Source organism: Loxodonta africana, chromosome 4 (assembly GCF_030014295.1).
Source record: "Loxodonta africana isolate mLoxAfr1 chromosome 4, mLoxAfr1.hap2, whole genome shotgun sequence".
Lineage (NCBI taxonomy): Eukaryota > Metazoa > Chordata > Mammalia > Proboscidea > Elephantidae > Loxodonta > Loxodonta africana.
Genome location: NC_087345.1, coordinates 38,228,590 through 38,248,075, shown reverse-complemented (window position 1 = coordinate 38,248,075; position 19,486 = coordinate 38,228,590). Strand labels below are relative to the sequence as shown.

The 19,486-nt window shown below is 39.5% G+C and overlaps 1 protein-coding gene across 13 annotated transcripts in view; it reads left to right on the top strand.

Annotated features, from left to right (window-relative positions):
* CRADD (CASP2 and RIPK1 domain containing adaptor with death domain) overlaps nt 1-19,486 on the top strand; it is a 310,952-nt gene that overhangs the window by 43,621 nt on the left and 247,845 nt on the right. Inside the window, exon 3 of one of the 13 annotated variants that reach the window (XM_064283734.1) lies at nt 5,478-16,175. The exons of the other annotated variants lie outside the window; for them this stretch is intronic. Within the exon in view, the coding sequence (XP_064139804.1) occupies nt 5,478-5,527 (50 nt within the window). The 3' untranslated portion in view covers nt 5,528-16,175. Of the gene's footprint in view, nt 1-5,477; nt 16,176-19,486 lie in introns of those variants that run through there. 13 annotated transcript variants of the gene reach the window in all.

Sequence of the window (19,486 nt, the reverse complement as noted above, 5' to 3'; positions counted from 1 at the left end):
ATGTTTACCTGTGTTTTATTGACTATGCAAAGGTATTCAGCTGTGTGGATCATAACAAATTATGGATAAAATTGGGAAGAATAGGAGTTCCAGAACACTTAATTGTGCTCATGGGGAACCTGTACATAGATCAAGAGGCAGTTGTTCGGACAGAACAAGGGGATACTGAGTGGTTTAAAGTCGGGAAAGGTGTGCATCAGGGTTGTATCCTTCCACCATACCTGCTCAATCTGTATGCTGAGCAAATAATCTGAGAAGCTGGACTATATGAAGAAGAATGGGGCATCAGAGTTGGAGGAAGACTCATTAACAACCTGTGTTATGCAGATGACACAGCCTTTCCTTCTGAAAGTGAAGAGGACTTGAAGCACTTCCTGATTAAAATCAAAGACCATAGCCTTCAGTATGGATTACCCCTCAACATAAAGAAAACAAAAATCCTTACAACTGGACCAATAAACAACATCATGATAAACGGAGAAAAGATCGAGGTTGTTAAGGATTTCATTTTACTTGGATCCACAATCAACAGCCATGGAAGCAGCAGTCAGGAAATCAAAAGATGCATTGCATTGGGCATATCTGCTGCAAAGGACCTGTTTAAAGTGCTGAAAAGCAAAGATGTCACCTTGAAGACTAAGGTGCTGACCCAAGCCATGGTATTTTCATTTGCGTCATATGCATGTGAAAGCTGGACAATGAGTAAGGAAGACCGAAGAAGAATTCACGCCTTTGAATTGTGGCGTTGGTGAAGAATATTGAATATACCATGGACTGCCAAAAGAACGAACAAATCTGTGTTAGAAGAAGTACAACCAGAATGCTCCTTAGAAGCAAGGATGGCGAGACTGTGTCTTACATATTTTGGACGTGTTGTCAGCGGAAAAGAGGAAGACCTTCAAGGAGATGGATTGACACAGCGGCTGCAACAATGGGCTCAAGGGTAGCAACGATTGTAAGGATCGTGCAGGACTGGACAGTGTTTCGTTCTGTAGTACTTAGGATCACTATGAGTTGGAACCAACTTGATGGCACCTAACAACAACAATCTTTACAGAAGCAGATCGTAAAACCTTTCTTCCAAGGTGCTGCTGGGTGGGCTTGAACCACCCACCTTTCAGTTAATAGCTGAGCTCAAACCTTTTGTACCACCCAGGAGTCTTACTTGGCAAGTAACGGACGTTCCTCTTTGACACTAACTGCTGTATGGAATCCTTAGGTACGCAGTTGTTCACAAACTTTTAAAGGAAAACAATACAAACAAAAAAACATCGATTAAAAATTAGAATTGAACCAGACGTCACCACTGCCTTTAAACACACAACCACAGCCTTTACCCCATCCTACCCGGTGGCTCTCTTCCCACACAAATCCCTTGTGAACTATGTGGGAAATGCTGATGGTAGGGGTGAGAGACATGGAAAATGCATGGGGGAGGGAGTGCTAGTATTTGTAAGAGCATGAAAATAAAAAGTTGGAAATACTTAAGAAATGCAGATTTTCCTGAAGAGGAGAATTTGACTTGTGGAGTATAGTAACATAATGCAAAATGCAGTTGGTGTTTTGGAAATGGAAAGAATTCGAGACATTAAACAGTAAGGTTCCACTGTGGGTTGAGAAGCTGGCGTAGTGATATTTAGTGACATTATTTTGACTGTTTACCATGCAGACAATTAGAATAAAAAACCAGCTGGGTGTAGGGTACCTCCCTTGTCCATGCATTGTTAGGCTTTGTACATACATCTCTCTCTGAATTCTCAAAAAATCCTGCTTATGAGGTAGGTGTTTTCCCTATTTTGCACATAAGGAAGCCCAGTGAGATGAACTTGCCCAAGGTCCCAAAGCTTGTACATCATGAAGCTGTTATTCAAACCCAGGGCTGACTCTCATTCCCATAATTCTCCTGCTGAGTTAGCCTGAATGTTTGCAAAGTCTGCAGCAATAATTGTTTTTGTGGTTAATGTTCTTGAACTGGCAGAGTAAATAGCTGAGATATTTAATGACTATGTCGATGTTGTTAGACCTATTTATTTGAGACCATTTATGATTTGGGACAATAAATGCATTTTTACATTTAACTCCGTATTTGATTTTCCTCAGATCTTGGTTTTTACATTAGAGAACTAAGCTTTACTAATACTTTTTTTGGAAGGATACATGTCTTATCAGGAAAAAAAATCTTATTCAGCTAAATAAATATATATTGTGACAATCGAAGCATAAAGAACCACAATTTATTATTTTTTTTCCTCATTCTCTTCTGCTGTGAATCTTACCAGGTAGAGTTCTGGTTTTGGTAGCAGGAGAGAACAAGTACAAATTTGTGAATTCTGGCGTTTGAGATGAGACTGATAAATAGGACGGTGTCTTACAGCATAGTTGTTAACAGAAAGGAATAGCACTGTTGCCGAAGACACGGGGCTTGCCTAGGAAGGCCTTTTGTAACTGTAAGAGTAATCTGTGGCATTTGGCCACCTCAGTTTCATGATAACATGAAGAAGCAGAAACTTTGAAATTGCTCTTCCTTAGATTACGTTCCTGGATAATTAACAACTACAGTCAGATTTTGAGAGGTCCTTTTATTTCGTGATTGCATCTTTCGGCAATAACTCTTATTATCCTATTAGGAATTTGTCTCGTTTATGATGCTCCGGTTGGAAAACTTGCACCCTCAGCAATTGAAAAGATCACTCTGAGCATTTTGTGATGCTTTTTCTTGTTTTGCTGTTAAGCAAGCAGGCTTCAAGACAGGTGAAATCTTCCCAGATGTGCTTTTAAATAACTGGACAGATCCCCCCGGTCTCTTTAGGAATAACACTGTGACCATGTATTCTTGCCCCCTTTCTCCATGCACAGCTATGGCTGCTCTGCAGAGGGCTCCCTTTGCCGGATGATTCCGTAGTTAATTCTGAGCCATGGGGGAGTAAATAGTTCACCCCGGCAGTGGATCTGTGACTTTTGCTGGGTCTGCTTATTTGGGAACCAGACCTTTTGCTATCCAGGAAATACGCAGCAGCTCTGCTCTCATTTGCTTTGTTACCATTTTAGGCTTGAAATGGAACTGAACCATTTTCTCTTGGAACACAATGTTCCTATGTAGAAATAAGTGATACCAGTTTGTTGGCTTTAACTCACCTAGAGCCAGGTGGGTTAGTAACTGAAGCTGTAATGACTCAACTTGATACTGGCGGCCTTTTCCTAATGTTATTTGAGGAGAGGGAGCTATGGGAAATGTATGTGTGCCGCTGTTGGAGGCAGAGGTGGATTCCTTGATCCATTGTGCCCAGTCCTCCACTAAGCAACAGGCAGCCAGAACTGACTGCGACAGGAGGAGAGGCCACCCCGCCCAGGGGACTTGCTGTCATGTTCTGGCATGGAAGACTAGGTGCACTCAGCTCTGTATTAATGACATTCCTGAGTTTGAAGGTGTTAACGCAGCTTTTAGAAGTGCCTGCTCAACACCAGGGCTTGTTCACAGCAGAAACTGGAACACACCCCAGGGGTCAGCTCTGTAGGAAGTTTTTCCTGACCATGATCTCTACTCCTGGGTGTACTTTGTGTTTTCCTCTAACGTGTCTGTCAGTTTGTCCTACTGCGGGGGCTTACTTACGTGTTGCTGTGATGCTGGAAGCTATGCCACCGGTATTCAAATACCAGCAGGATCACCCATGGTGGACAGACTTCTGCTGAGCTTCCAGACTAAAACAGGCTAGGAAGAAGGACCTGGCAATCTATTTCTGAAAAAAATTAGCCAGTGGAAGCCTTATGAATAGCAGTGGAACGATGTTTGATATAGTGCTAGGAGATGAGCCCCTCAGGTTGAAAGGCACTCAAAATATGACTGGGGAAGAGCTGCCTCCTCAAAGTAGAGTCGACCTTCATGACGTATATAGAGTCAAGCTTTCGGAACCTTCATTTGCTGATGTGGCATTACTCAAAATGAGAAGAAACAGCTGCAAACATCCATTAATAATCAGAAAGTGGAATGTACGAAGTATGAATCTGGGAAAATTGGAAATTGTCAAAAATGAACTGGAACACATAAATGTTGATAATCCTAGGCATTAGTGAGCTGAAATGAAGAAATGTGCAAAGAGCTGGAGATAGAAAACCAAAATGGAAGAACACACTCAATAATTCTGAAGCTGAAAGAACTGAAGAAAAATTCAAGCCTCGAGTTCCAATATTGAAGGATTCTACGGGGATAGTATTAAATGATGCAGGAAGCATCAAAAGAAGATGGAAGGAATACACAGAGTCAGTGTACCAAAAAGAATTGGTTGATGCTCAACCATTTCAAGAACTGATGGTACTGAAGGAAGAGGTCAAAGCTGCACTGAAGGCATTGATGAAAAACAGGGCTCCGGGAATTGTCGAAATACCAATTGAAACATTTCAACAAATGGATGCAGTGCTGGGAGCGCTCACTCATCTATGTCAAGAAATTTGGAAGTCAGCTACCTGGCCAACAGACTGGAAGAGATTCATATTTGTGCCCATTCCAAAGAAAGGGGATCCAACAGAACGTGGAAATTATCGAACAATATCATTAATATCACGCACAAGTAAAATTTTGCTGGAGATCATTCAAAAGTAGTTGCAGCAGTACATTGACAAGGTACTGCTGTGGAATGAGGGATGTCGTTGCTGAAAGCAGAGAATACCAGAATGATATTTACCTGTGTTTCATTGACTATGCAAAGGCACTATACTGTGTGGATCATAACAAATTATGGATACCATTGCAAAGAACAGGAATTCCAGAACACTTAATTGTGCTCCAGAGGAACCTCTTAGACCAAGAGGCAGTCGTTTGAACACAGCAAGGAGATACTGCGTAGTTTAAAGTCAAGAAAGGTGTGCATCAGGGTTGTATCCTTTCACCATACTTATTCGATCTGTATGCTGAGCAAATAATCCAAGAAGCTGGACTATATGAAGAAGAATGGGGCATCAGGATTGGGGGAAGACTCATTAACAGCCTGTGATATGCAGATGACATAATCTTGCTTGCTGAAAGCAAAGAGGACTTGAAGCGCTCACTGATGAAGATCAAAGACCACAGCGTTCAGTATGGATTATACCTCAACATAAAGAAAACAAAAATCATCACAACTGAACCAGTAAGCAACATCATGATAAACGGAGAAAAGATCGAAGTTGTCAAGGATTTCCTGTTACTTGGATCCACAGTTAACACCCATGGAAGCAGCAGTCAAGAAATCAAAGAATGTATCACATTGGGCAAATCTCCTGCAAAAGATCTGTTTAAAGTGTTAAAAAGCGAAGATATCACTTTAAGAACTAAGGTTCATCTGACCCAAGCCATGGTGTTTTCAGTCTTCGGATATGCATGTGAAAGCTAGGCAATGAATAAGGAAGATCAGAGAAGAATTGATGCCTTTGAATTATAGTGTTGGTGAATAATATTGAATATATCACAGACTTAAAAAAAAAAATTTTTTTTTTTTTTCCAGAAGAACAAACAAATTTGTCTTGGAAGAAGTGCAGCCAGAGTGGTCCTTAGAAGCAAAGATGGCGAGACTAGGACTTGCGTACTTTGGACATGTTATCAGGAGGGATCAGTCCCTGGAAAAGGAGATCATGCTTGGTAGAGTGGAGGGCCAGTGAAAAAAAGAGGAAGACCCTCAGCGAGATGGATTGACACAGTGGCTGCAACCGTGGGCTCAAGCATAATGACCATTGTGAGGATGGTGCAAGACTGGACAGTGTTTCATTCTATTGTACGTAGGGTCAGTGTGAGTTGGAACTGACTTGACGGCACCTAAGAACAACTGAGTGGACTTTGTGTTTTCCTGTAACAAAATTTATGTTATAAAGTCTGTTTCCTTGTTTATCTACCCCTGGAAACTGCAAATTCTTTGAGGACAGAGAGAATGTTTTACCAGTGTTTTCAGTGCCTACCACATTTATAAACAGCATAGTAAATGTATCAATATCACTTGTGTCTGTATTAGTCTGATACTTAATGCAATTCAAATAAAATTATAGTGGGATTATTCTATGGAATTTGATAATTGTAAAGCCCAGAAGAATATTGCTTGAGACTAGTCAGTAATGAAAAATGGGAAATATTATCCTATCAAACATTAAAACATTAAAAAATATAGTAGTTAAAAACAAAATGGTAAAATAAATAAAAATGGCATACAAATTCAGAAAAGAAAGGTCAGTATGACCTGGATAAAAAAACCTAACAAAGATATTATGAGAAAAAATTATAGACTTCATGAACTCAGATGTAAAAAGGGTGTGGCAGAGGTGCCTGACTGTCTCAAACTTCACAAGGGGGATGGAGAATCAAGATTAACAGCCCAAGGCTGATTCCTGTGAAGCTGAGGTGAGGCATACTTTCTCTCTCTGCCATCTTTACCAGTTCTGACACCAACCATCCCTTCCATAGCATTCTCTACTTCTTTGCTGGGTTTGGCAGTTCATTGCAATGGCCACACAGAACTCACAGACAATATTCACATTATGGGGTATATTAGGGAAGTAACAGGTTACAATTCAGGTTCAGGAATGCTCAGGATACAGCTCCTCCATCAGGACAGCCTCTTCTGTGCTGTGCCTGTAGGAAGGCCTCTCTCTGGCCCCTCGACTTCTGCCCTGCTTGGGCAAGTGTTACAAAGCTTTTTTTAACTCTGCTGATAAGTGCCCAGAGGCACCCTACTCTGCCAGGAAGCCTCCTGCCCAAAGATGCTCATCTTTCTCGCTCTGTGGGCTGAGAAGTCTACTACACCATCTCTGGCCGGTCTCTCCTGCCACTGTTTTTCTGCTACTGCTTCTTCCCTTCTTCACTGTTACAGCTCCCTCTCTTGGTCTCCTGGCTCCAGGAGGTTCTCAGCGCAGGGATCCTGGGTCCAAAGGACGTGCACCACTCCTGACTCTTCTTCCTTGGTGGTAGAAATCTCCTCCTCCTGCCTCTGAGATGGCTCGTTTTAAGCCTAGCAGGATGGCAAAACTGACCAGTCCCTTTGCTAGGGTTCCGTATACCTTATTTGCATAGTCCCACTCAGTCATTTTGTGTGAGTCACGAAGATTATGGCTAGAAGGGCCATATTAAGTAATTCATTGCAGCTGATGCAGAAATCCTTAACAAGTATTACCAAGTTGAATCTAGCAAAATAGAAAAAGGATGGTACATCATAATCAAATGGGATTTCTCTCAGAAATGTGAGATTGATTTGGGATTTACAAGTCAGTATAATTTATATATTAACAGAATAAAGGAGAAAATAGAGTACCATAGCTACAAGATCAGACATCCAGATAAACTGACTAGGAAGTCCAGAAGTAAGCTTAAGTATATATGAAATCCTAGTACAGGTCAGGAGCCCTGTTGGCCCAGTGGTCAAATGCTTGGCTGCTAACTGAAAGGTCAGCAGTTGAAATCTACCAGCCACTCTGAGGGAGAAAGATGTGGCAGTCTGCTTCCGAAAAGATTACAGCCTTGGAAACCCTTTGGGCAGTTCTACTCTGTCCTTTAGGGTCACTATGAGTCCGAATCCATTCAACAGCAATGGGGTAGTACAGGCTCACAGTCCCTCTTTTGGAACCTTTGGGCCCAGCCATGTTTAAGAATTCAGAGTTTTTAACACTATGTTATAACCAAACTCATGTTTGCTTTCACAGCAAAACATGAATAGCGACACTAAATGGAATAAATGAAGACCAGAAATGCTCAGGTCTCTCTTTTTTTTTTTTCCCTCACATTGAAATGAATTTGCACCAAACTTAAAACAAAGCAAGCAAGCAAGCAAGCAAACAAACAAACAAACAAAAAACCCTCTTGTTTTCAGAACTTTATGATTTCCAAATTTAAGGTAAGGAATTACGAACTTTATATACTAAGATAACATTTCAAATCAGTGATGAAAGTATTTGTAGAAGGTGTTGAGATTGCGTGCTAGTCATTTAGGGGGGGAAAGGATAAAGTTAAACCCTTACTTTATAGCAAAATAAATTTTTCATGATTAAAGATTTTAATGTTAAAAATGGAAGAATTATTAAAACAGAATAAAATACAAATGTGATCTTTACCTATAATCTTGTGGTAGTGACAGTCTTTGTAAGCTTGACACCAATGGCAGAAACTAAACAAAAAAAAAAAAACTGAAGAGAGATTAGATTTGACTATGTGAAAACTAACGTCTGTATGACAAAGAACATCATAGATAAAGTTAAAAACTAATGTCAACATGGGAAAAATGTTACCAATGTATATGGCAGCTGAAGGGCTATTATCTACAACTTATAAACAAGCTCTTACAGGTAAATGAAGGGTGAATTCTCCAGAACAAAATAGGCCAAGGATATGAACAGGCAATTTATAACAGATGAAATACACATGGCTGCAAATACTCTACTACTACTGTTACTACTGGTAAGAGACAAAAACAAACAAACAAACAAAACAAATCCATTGCTGTTGGGTCGATTCCGACCTGTAGCAGCCCTAGAAGGCAGAGTAGAACTGCCTTATAGGGTTTCCCAGGAGCAGTTGGTGGATTTGAACTGCTGATCTTTTGGTTAGCAGCTGTATCACTTAACCACTGCACCACCAGGGCTCCATTACTGTTGGTAGCTACCATTTACTGAATGTTTGTGTACCAGACACTGGATTGGCTAAGGCTTTACATATGTCAACTCATTTAATGCTTTTGAAAATACTGTGAGACAGGTGCAATTATTCACATTTTGCAATGAAGAGAGTCAAATTTCAGGAGTTAAGACAGCGTGTCGTAGGTCACACATTTAGCAGGGCTATTGCAACCCAAAAGAGCCCTGGTGGTACAGTGGTTAAAGCGGTCAGCTGCTAACCAAAAGGTCAGCGGTTTGAACCCACCAGCCACTCTGTGAGAGAAAGATGTGTCATTTTGCTTCTGTAGGGATTTACAGCCTTGGGAACCCTGTGGGGTCGCTATGAGTCAGAATCGTAACCCAGGACTGTCTGAGTACGAAGCTCTTGCTCTTCAGGATACTGCCTGTTTATATCAATGTACTTATGCAAAGAAAATGCATATAAAAACAAACAGAAGTTACCATTTGCTTGTCTATCAATCAGATTGGCAACGATTTGAACAGAATAGTAACAGACCAGGAAAGGTCTGGGTGTAGAGAAGCCTGCACTCATATATTGCTGGCGGGACTGTCAATTGGCATCATCTTTCTGGAAGGTGGTTTGGCCACATGTATCAAAAGTCACATCTTTTGACAGTGTTTCTACTTCTAGGAATTTATCTGGAAGGATTAATTCCACAAGTACTTGTATGTACAAGAATGTTTATTTCAGTATTGTTTATAGAAGCAAAAGTTTATAAGCAACCTACCTGTTCATCAGTTAAAGATTGGTTAAATCAGCTATGGCAGAATTGAAGATGTAGAGCTATATTTGTTAATTTTTAATATTCTTGATTTACTATTGAATGGAAAAATAAAGCAAAGTAGGTTTCAAAACAAAATATGTGGCGCAACCCTATATTGGCAAAAAACAAAGTGTATACACATAGAGGCCAAGAAAAAAGTCTGGGGGAGGCTAGGGAACACAGTGCTGTCAGTGGTGGAATTATACGTGATTTATTTTCTTCTTTATATTTTTATGCTGTTTTTGTTTATTTATTTTTGCTTTAAACTTATGCTCTGGTTAAAAAGAAAGTACTGTATTTAAAAATACAGATTATAATTTTCTGGTGTTCTTCTTGTCGTATACCGTTGAGTTGATTCTGACTCATAGGACCTTACAGGACAGAGTAGAATTGCTCCATGGGGTTTCCTAGGCTGTAATCTTTATGGGAACAGATTGCCAGGTCTTTTCTCCCTCTGAGGCACTGGTGATTTCAAACTGCTGACCTTTATGGTTAGCAGCTGAGCGCTCAGCAATTGTGCCAGCAGGGCTACTTTAATTTTCTCATACTGATGGAAAAATCCCAAATTGAAGAAATTTGGGGGTTTCATCTAGGTCTGCATATTTACTTTGCTTTTGTTAGGGAGTATTTAGGTACACTTTGAGAGTTGACTCAGGCATGAGCTCACACATACACATGACTCCCCACATGCTTTTCCAAGAATTGCAGGGTTTTTTTTCACTGATTGCATTTAAAGTAACAGTTTGCCAGTCCTTTCGTTTACAAATCCAGTCAGTGTGAAGTTTACCTGCGTATACTTCTCAATAGATAGAAGGAAGTCCTATTCATGTTTGCCCAATCAATAGATCAACAAGATCAAGTTTCTTCATGAGCTGGCACCTTCTTAATAACAAAGAGAATTTTTTAAAGTACTCTTAATTGAGGAGAACTGCTCAAGGAATCTCCTGGCTTAGAAAAGTCTTATTTCAGTTAGGGGAACAATCATGTTGGGGATGTCTTGATAGAACCCAAAAGAAATTATTATGAAATCTTGTGTTTTATATGACATGTGAGCAATTTGCACAGTGACTTTGAACATCATCCTAGCCACTCAAAGAACATCGTGTAATGATGACAATTATGGACTAAGTAACTAGTGTACATTTTAATACTGTCTCTGAAAATTTGGATACAGAGATATGAGTTCCATCTGATCGAACTGGTAGTTTCAGAAATAGATTTTTCAATTGCTTACCAAATGAAAAAGGAAAACACTTGTGGAAATGCTGGTTGTAGATAGTTCTAAAGCCATTTGGGGACAACAGAACAAAGCAATAATTGCCTAGTAAATGGTTCCAGAACACCCAGTGCCGTCGAGTCAATTCCTACTCATAGCGACCCTATAGGACAAAGTAGAACTGCCCCGCATAGTTTCCAAGGAGTGCCTGGCAGGTTCGAACTGCTAATCCTTTGGTTAGCAGCCGTAGCACTTAACCACTACGCCACCAGGGTTTCCAGAAAATGGTTAGTAATGGGCTTTTAGAGACAGTATCTTAATGCAGTAGTTACTTTGAATTATCTTTAAAATGGTTTATTGACCCTGTTCTTCTGTTTTGACATTGTCTGTCAAAGGAGTACTGATAGCATTTGAGTAGTGGTACTCTGGTGTAGCTGTTAAAGAGGGTTCATTTTGGAGTCAGACAGACCAGGCTGTACCGCTCAGTAGTTTTTTGACCTTTGGTAAATTACTCATTCTCTCTAAGCTTTGATTTTTTTCATTTCAACAGAACCAACCTTACAGGGTTGTTGAGAGCTGATTAAATGAATAGTTTTTGTAAAGAACTTAACATAGTACCTGGCATATAATAAATTCTTCAATAAGTGGTTGCTCTTATTTTCTTATTGTGTATAGTGCAATATTTTAGAAGATTTTTATAATGGTATGTGGTGGAATCATTGACAACCTCAATCTTTTCTCTTATTATCATGATGTTGCTTATTGGTGTAGTTGTGAGGATTTTTGTTTTCTTTATGTTGAGATGTAATACATACTGAAGGCTGTGGCCTTTGATCTTCATCAGTAAGTGCTTCAAGCAACATCATGATAAGCGGAGAAAAGAGTGAGGTTATCAAGGATTTCATTTTACTTGAATCCACAATCAACACCCATGGAAGCAGCAGTCAGAAATCAAAAGACGCATTGCATTGGGCAAATCAGCTGCAAAAGACCTTTTTGAAGTGTTAAAAAGCAAAGATGTCACCTTGGGGACTAAGGTCTGCCTGACCCAAGCCCTGGTGTTTTCAAATCGCCTCATACGCACGCGAAAGCTGGACAATGAATAAGGAAGACCGAAGAAGAATTGATGCCTTTGAATTGTGGTGTTGGTGAAGAATATTGAAAATACCATGAACTGCCAAAAGAACTAACAAATACGTCTTGAAAGAAGTACAACCAGAATGCTCCTTAGCAAGGATGGCGAGCCTATGTCTTACATACTTTGGACATGTTATCAGGAGGGGTCAGTCCCTGGAGAAGGATATCATGCTTGGTAAAGTAGAGGTTCAGTGAAAAAGAGGAAGACCCTCAACGAGACGGATTGACACAGTGGCTGCAACAATGGGCTCAAGCATAGCAACAGTTGCGACGATGGCGCAGGACCAGGCGGTGTTTCGTTCTGTTGTGCATAGGGTCACTATGAGTCAGAGCCGACTTGACGGCACCTAACAACGACAATGTGGTGGAATGGAAAAAATGTGCACCGTGATGTTTAATAGACCCAGATTTGAACCATGGCTCTGCCCCTTAATAACCCTTGGGCAAATCACTTTTGCTCTGAGCCTTGCTTTTCTTCTCCGTAAAATGGAGTCAGTGATGTTTCACCTTGTCCTGTGCTGTGAGGATTAGAGCTAGTACACACAAAGTGTCAAACTCTCTGCCTGGAGCATAAAGTCATTATTATTGTTGCTATATAATTGATGGATATCGAAGAACATCTTAAGGCTTTTTATGTTTTCTCTATTTTTTATCTTTGTTTTTTATTCTGGGTTCTAGTTCTTTAGGAAATTGGCTTCACACAGTCAAGAATATGCCATATAAAAACAAGTTTAACAAGTTATATAAAACTTCATTATCACATTTGGTAAATAAAAAGAATAGGAATCTGAAGTGTTGGGTTGTATTAGTAGAGAAGGATGTGTACGCAGGGCCCAGCTTCAGGGTGCCTGTTGGAGACCAGCCTCAGGAAGGGGAAGCACAAAGAGAGTAGTTTCATTTCTCGTAGTCTCCCCATCTCACTACCTACACCGAGGAGGTGGATGTCATGGCCTTTGACCCTGTGCTGGTCGGCCGGCTGGCCTTTTGGAACTGTTGCTTGAGGTGCCTGGTGTACCAGCAAAGGGCAAAAAACCCCAAGTACAGAGCCTGGGGGAGAAAGAGAATAGGCCAAGTTTTTTGTTTTTGTGTCTCTTTCCTAGTAGAATGTGAGCAACCTGATTAACAGAAGTTTTTCATGTTTATATCCTCAAAGAGAATACAGTGCCTGTCTCATAGTAGCTATCAAGTGAATATTGAATGAAGGATTCACCTCTTACCTTTGAAGCTGACTTCTTTTGTTCTTAATGCTGATATTAGAAATAGGGACAGTATTGTTTATGGAAGAAATGCTGGATTTAGAACCAGAGAGACCTAGGTTTAAAATTGCCTTTAAAATGAGAATAGTTATGCCTGCCAAGTAGGCTAGTTGGGAGTGTGGTGTATAGATGGTGTAGGTAAAATGCCAGCCATGCGTGACAAATCTGCAAGAAATCTTAGCTCCTGTTTTATGCCTCTCTCCCTTTGTCTCATCCCAGGAAGATGTTGGAGGAATATGGTATGTAAGTGATTAAGATGGAGAAAGAGAACCTCAAAGCAGAATCATGGCAATAGCGGTATGACATGAGTCAGTACATAGCAGTCATATTTATTAAAGTAAGCATGACGCTGGGATGTTTAAGCAGCACTGCAATGCGTTATGTAGGAACTGGGGAGTAATATTCCTATTATCCTTGTCTATAGTCAGCCTATTATTAGAAAAAGAGAGAACAACTTATTGTAAGAAGGGAAAATTGGTAAATAGATTTCTAGAGTTCTTTAGTTTAAAGTCATTCTGTTTTGATCTCCACTATTTATGTTTTTCCCATCTATATTTACAGATATCACCTAACCTCAGCTCTTCCTAAAGTTCTTTCTTTAATGAGTTTTGTTCTGTTCTCCAGAGTCAGCTCTCTGCAATTTCTATCAATGCCAATTCAGATAATTAGGATGGGTGGTTGTAGGATATGCTTTTGATAGATCTGCTAATTTCCTTGAGTTCCACTCTCATTTCTATTAGGATGTAGCTGTGAAAGCCAATTATTCTCCAGTCCACCGTCTTTCATCCATAATCTAATTATGATACAGACGGTAGAGAAACGTGGCCAGGTTTTCTTTCTCTCATAAGGATAGAGCAAGAAAAGATGGCTTCAGATGATAGCATGGGAGACCTAGAATCAAACATCAAGATCTAGCTATGGTTGAAAAGCTAGAATTAATTTACAGTCACATCATTTTAGTTCTCCTCTGTGATAGCTATTTTGTGATACTAAATATATAAGGGTACATTGCATATTTTGCACTACAAAACCAAGATTACCATTCTTACCCTTAAGGAACTTCGAGTGGGGGAGACAGACATGTGGGCACACATGGTGCTGTCTGAGGGAGGAGGCAGTGATGACTTGGGTCTGGGACAGTTGAGGGAAGGCAGCATTGAGGGCCTATTGAAGAATAATTTAGAGTTTGCTATGTGGACAAGGGAGGGGAGGGCATTCCAAGTACAGGAAACAGCACATGGAAAGCTAGGGAGACGTGGACTAGCATAGTATTGGTCCATGGGACTCCAAGTAATTAGATATTGCTAGACTGTAAAGTGTGAAGGCTGTTAAGTATGGCAATATCAAGGTAAATTATGGAATCTCTTTCTTTGGAGTCTTATAAATAAAGCAGTCATATCCGCGCAATGGTTAAAGCCGTCGACTGCTAACCGAAAGGCTGGCAGTTCAAAACCACTAGTGGCTCCACAGGAGAAAGATGGGGCAGTCTGCTTCGGTAAAGATTTACAGCCTTGGAAACCCTATGGGGTCACTGTAAGTCGGAATTGACCAGATGGCAGTGGGTTTTTTTGGTTTTAGACTGTAAAGTGTGAAGGCTGTTAAGTCTGGCAATGTCAAGGTGTATTATGGAATCTTTTTATTTGGAGTCTTAAAAATAAAGCTGTCCTATCTGTTTAGGATGACTTGGGTGGTACTTTTGCCAGAGGCAGATATATATATATATGTGTCAGGTAAAAGTCAATGATCATTTGTATATACCCAAATCGTATTAGTTAAAAGGAAATGACTCAAACTTTGCACTTTATTTGCTATTCTAGTGTGTACAGTGTTCAAGTCACCTAACGAAGGCAGCCTGTTGTATGGAATTTGACTCCCTTTTAGTGAAACAAATGCCATCATAAAAAACAGTACAAATTTGCTGTCACCCTTTCTCCATTGGAGAGGTGGTTTCTTTTGGAGCAGAGGTAGTTGCAAGAGAATCAGTATAATAGCAGAAGAAAATGGTAGGGTGGCCTCACCTTGCCACTGTTGGCTGCCTAGGAATGAAAGGGAAGCTCAGACATTGTATACCTTTAAATCGTCCATGTCATCTGTTTTGCTGCCTTCCCAGGCCAGGGAACTTGGTAGACAGTTTATAGTTCTAAGAATTGGAGCAGGACTGCTGTGCTTGCACTTGCGTGTTTTTATGGAACAGGGAATGTTGTTTAGGGGATTCCTGCAGCTGGAACCTGCAACATTAGCAATTTGGACTAAGGAAGAATTTTAGGGTGAGAAAATAAAGCTCAATTAGGTAGTGAGGGAGCAGAGAAGGGAGAGTTGAGCGTATCTGAAGGCAGGCAGGGGAGTTTCATAAACAGCTCCCTGTGTGTTCACTTTTACTGTAAAAACTAGAATTAACTTGGGTGATCACATGGCCAGTTTTGAAAAGGGCAGTCCTTTTCTGCTGTTTCTTAGCTGTTTTGTCAGTTGGAGCAAAACAACAGCTGTGCTCATTTTTTGCAGAGTTAGAGGAAAAAGGAAGGGCTGGCAGAAGAATGAGGTGGGGAGATGGAGGAGAGAGTGGAGGAGAGAGGAGAAGCCCAAAGTGTCAGACTTGTAGGAACAAGGACCTGAAGGAGGGGATGGGGCCTGGAGTGCTGCCTTTTTGAAGCCCACTGACTATCCCATCCTAATTTAACCTTTTGTGGAATTTTTCTATAAATTGCAGTTGCCAACCTCAGTCTTCTTAGAGAATAGAGCCAGCTGAGTCTTTTATGAAGTCTACCAGGAGGAGCTGGGGTTGGGGTTGGGGGCCAGGAGGAGCTGGCAAAGTGGGCCCCTTCATTAGACCTGGGATAACACTGACATGGAGTGAAAATCTCTCGTCCTTGAAGAAACACATTCAACTTCTCACACCTGCCTCAGTCCACCCTAAACAACCTGCAAAATAAAACCACCCCTCAGCAGAAACTAAAACTGATGTCACTGTAACCTTTGGTTATTCTTTTTTGTACACAAGGTGCCAACCTCCTGCTTTATCTTCATAAACAATGAAGATCTTACTTCTTTCTAGAAAACCACAAGTGATAGCAGGGACCAGATTCAAAGAAAATAAAGATCATTAGTAAGTCAGAGTGTATGGCTTAAAAAAAAAAAAAGAAAACAAAACAAAGCAAAAAAAAAAACCAAAAAAAACAAGAAGTGTCCCCTCGGTCTTAAAATGTGTCTTGAGGGGGAACCATCATTTAGGTTACTGGTGGTTTCTTTCTTTATCATATGAACTTCATTAGTAAAGCATGGCTCTGAAAGGATGCAGAGAGTTTGAAAAGAGAGTTTTATGTTTAATAGAAAGGCAAAAAATTGAACAGCAATGGGAATAAAACCAGTCTTTACTTCTTTTCCCTATTTTCCCTTCCCCCACCTTGTTACATGCTCCTGTGATTTTTTGTTTGTTTTGTTTTTTTTCTTTTCTTCTCACAGCAAAATATATGGGTCTCTAACTGTGTAGAGACAGTTGAAACTTAAACTGAGCTATTGTGATTGACCTTAGCAGTGGTCAGGCCATAGTGGGAAGTGTGGTGCCTGAGGAGGGGCAACTGGCAAAAGGAAGAACTGTGCTGGCTGTTCTTTCCATCTCTCCCACACTCAAGTGCATAGACTTTGAGCAGTGGTTAACTTAGCTGCTTCTTTTGAAAAACGTATACCCTGCTTATTTCCGATACCTAATGCTAGCCCTAGCCCTAGCCCTAGCCCTAACTCTAACCCTAGCTCTAGCCCTAGTTCTAGCCCTCAAATACAGCTTCAAATACAGATTTGAGGTTGGAACTCATCAATTTCACAAGACATATTATTTAAAGTATATAATGTATAATATTTAAAAATGAATATAATGTATTATTTAGGTTTTATTATTCTGGCTTTAGGCTATATTGATGGGCTAAATTTGCGTGCATTGCTGAGATTTAGATTCTCTAACTTTTATTGGAATGGAAGACTTTTTTTAAAAAAAAAAAGCTGTTATGATTAAATATCAATATCATATAAATCTTTCTAGGAAAATGTAGTTGAAAGCATTCAAGGTAGTTTCCTACAGTTGGTGATTATTTCCATTATCTTGGTTCTCAGAGCTATGGTTATGATGATATCTTTGAATTTCAAGAATTCAAAAACCCAGATTAAAAAATAAAACCCATAGTTTTGAAATTGGGAAGATTCTTAACGTTTTCTTCTATTTTAAAAATAAACATCATTTTAAAAATAGAAAAAAAAGTGGAGAATTATTTCCCGTTCATTAAGAAAAACAAAACGAAAAAACCTAGCCTGTACTTTTAAATTAATACAAAGACCAGTATTTTATAGGTAGGACATTAATCATCATTGTGGAGGCTACTAATTTCAACACTGCTTTTGATTTATTGTAAATATGCCTTATTTTTCTTCCTTATTACAAATGCCTTCTTCAATTAGAAATTTGAATAATTTCTTTTGGATCTCCTAACTTTGGGAGAAGTTTACCGATGTTTATACATAAAATAAAAAATTTCAAATTTAAGATGCAAATCACAGACCAGAACTTTACTAGGGGAGTTTGGCCAAAGATACAAAAATATATAGAAGGAAGAATATATTTAATACTGTACACATTGTACAACAGAGTGTTTGAAATTTGGTGTTGAACCATTAAAGTATGCTCTCTGGTTCACATTTACCCTTTGGTTGCTCAAAGTTTTAACTAGTAGTAGTCTCATCTGTTTAGTAAGATTTTTAAAGTAGAAAAAAAAGTCTGCGCAAGCATATCAGGCACTTAGTAGACATTTAACTTTTATGAGCTGAAATTAGATAGCTAAGTAAGTGTCAAAGAAGGAAACCTCATATGCTTTTAGGAGTGAAAGAAAAAGAGTTTAATTGAGGAATAATACAGCTTGAGCTTGGCAGTGCTAAGTAAAAATACAAAGCACTTTACTGTTTTAAGCAGAGAGAGGAGTCTGTATACATGAAGAACAAAGGAAAGGTAGGGGATTTAATGATTAATTATAGATAAGATCAGCTTCAGCTTGAAATCCTTTAAAAATGGGCTAGGAAGGAATGAGTTACCACCTAGATGAGTAGCGCCAGCTGGTTTGGTTATACATGGTTGCAGTCATGAACACCTTTTTTTCCAGGAACAAATTGTTTACATCTTGATACAATGTTGCCATGAACAAAAGGTTTACATCCTGACCTTTTGCTTCTGGGAATGTGTGATGGCTCCTCCATTCTTACGTCAGACATGAGTGTCTCCAGTTTGAAACTTTTCTATTTACATTTCCCCCTTTTGATCAAGTGCCTGCTGGGGGCCCACAATGACTTTCTTCTTCAAGGACTTTTATCTGTGTTCTTGGGGAGCTTTGGTTAATAAAAATTATTTTCTTCACCTTGCTGAGCTAATAGACCTCATCTTCAGGGTGAATAGGTTTTATGGGGGAACATCTTAATGGACAAGGCCACATTTGAGGGATGTTTCTCAGTCAGGACAGAATGACAGAGGTCAAGATGAAACATATCCAGGGAGACAAAAGGAGGTGATTAAACAACATGATCATTGGTGAAAGCCTGATTTTATGTGAAGGGTCAAATGCTTTTGAAGTACAGCATTTTGTGGTAAAAATGCATTGAACTTAAAGCAAAATAGCATTTTATAATTATAATATTAGAAACAATGAGGAATATAAAAATTCCAAAATGAAGTAGCAATTTTTTCCACCATCTACCCTAAAAGGAAAACCAATTACATGTTTCTCCTGCTATCTGAAATAGAGCATTCCTATGAAACTTTTTTATGAAACATTTCATAAGCTGAAAGGGTATAAAGCAAAGAAGCAGTTACCATTAATTTATATGGGAAAAACTTTTGAGCTCTCCCAGGCCCCAAAAATAACCTACCAAATCATACCAAGTAACACATAAAACCTAAAATAACACTAACATAAAGTTAAAAAAACAAAGAGTAACTTCAGCAGCTTTCAAGATTCTGCCTGTGTGTCAGTAGTATGAATGGCAAGTTCAAAGTATGTAATGTCTTTATTTTGTTCACCATTATTGAAATGCTTAATTATGTCCAGTTTTACACTAAACATAACACCCTTAATAGCTCTCTTAGCCTTTTCTGAAACCTTAGGACACATCTGGCTAGTGGATGCACAGAATAAATCGAGATAAAGCACAGATGCTCACAGACACAGTTCAAAGCTATGGGAGCTTAATGCTGAGATGCCAAATGGAGTTCCCAGGGCAGGAGCTTGGGGACACTACTCTTGCTACTCAGGGTGTGTGCTGCCTCTTTAATGGCTCTCCACGAAACAAACGCTAAACGCTAGTTTTGGTTTTTGCCTTTTTTTGCAAAAGTGAAAATCCTCTTTGGATTTCTTTCAGTTAGTGAAAACAGGTACTAATGTAGGTCTTTCATAAAAATGAATTGGCATAAAGCAAACCTTTGAAAAGCAGGGGATACCTGTATTTATAATATCAGT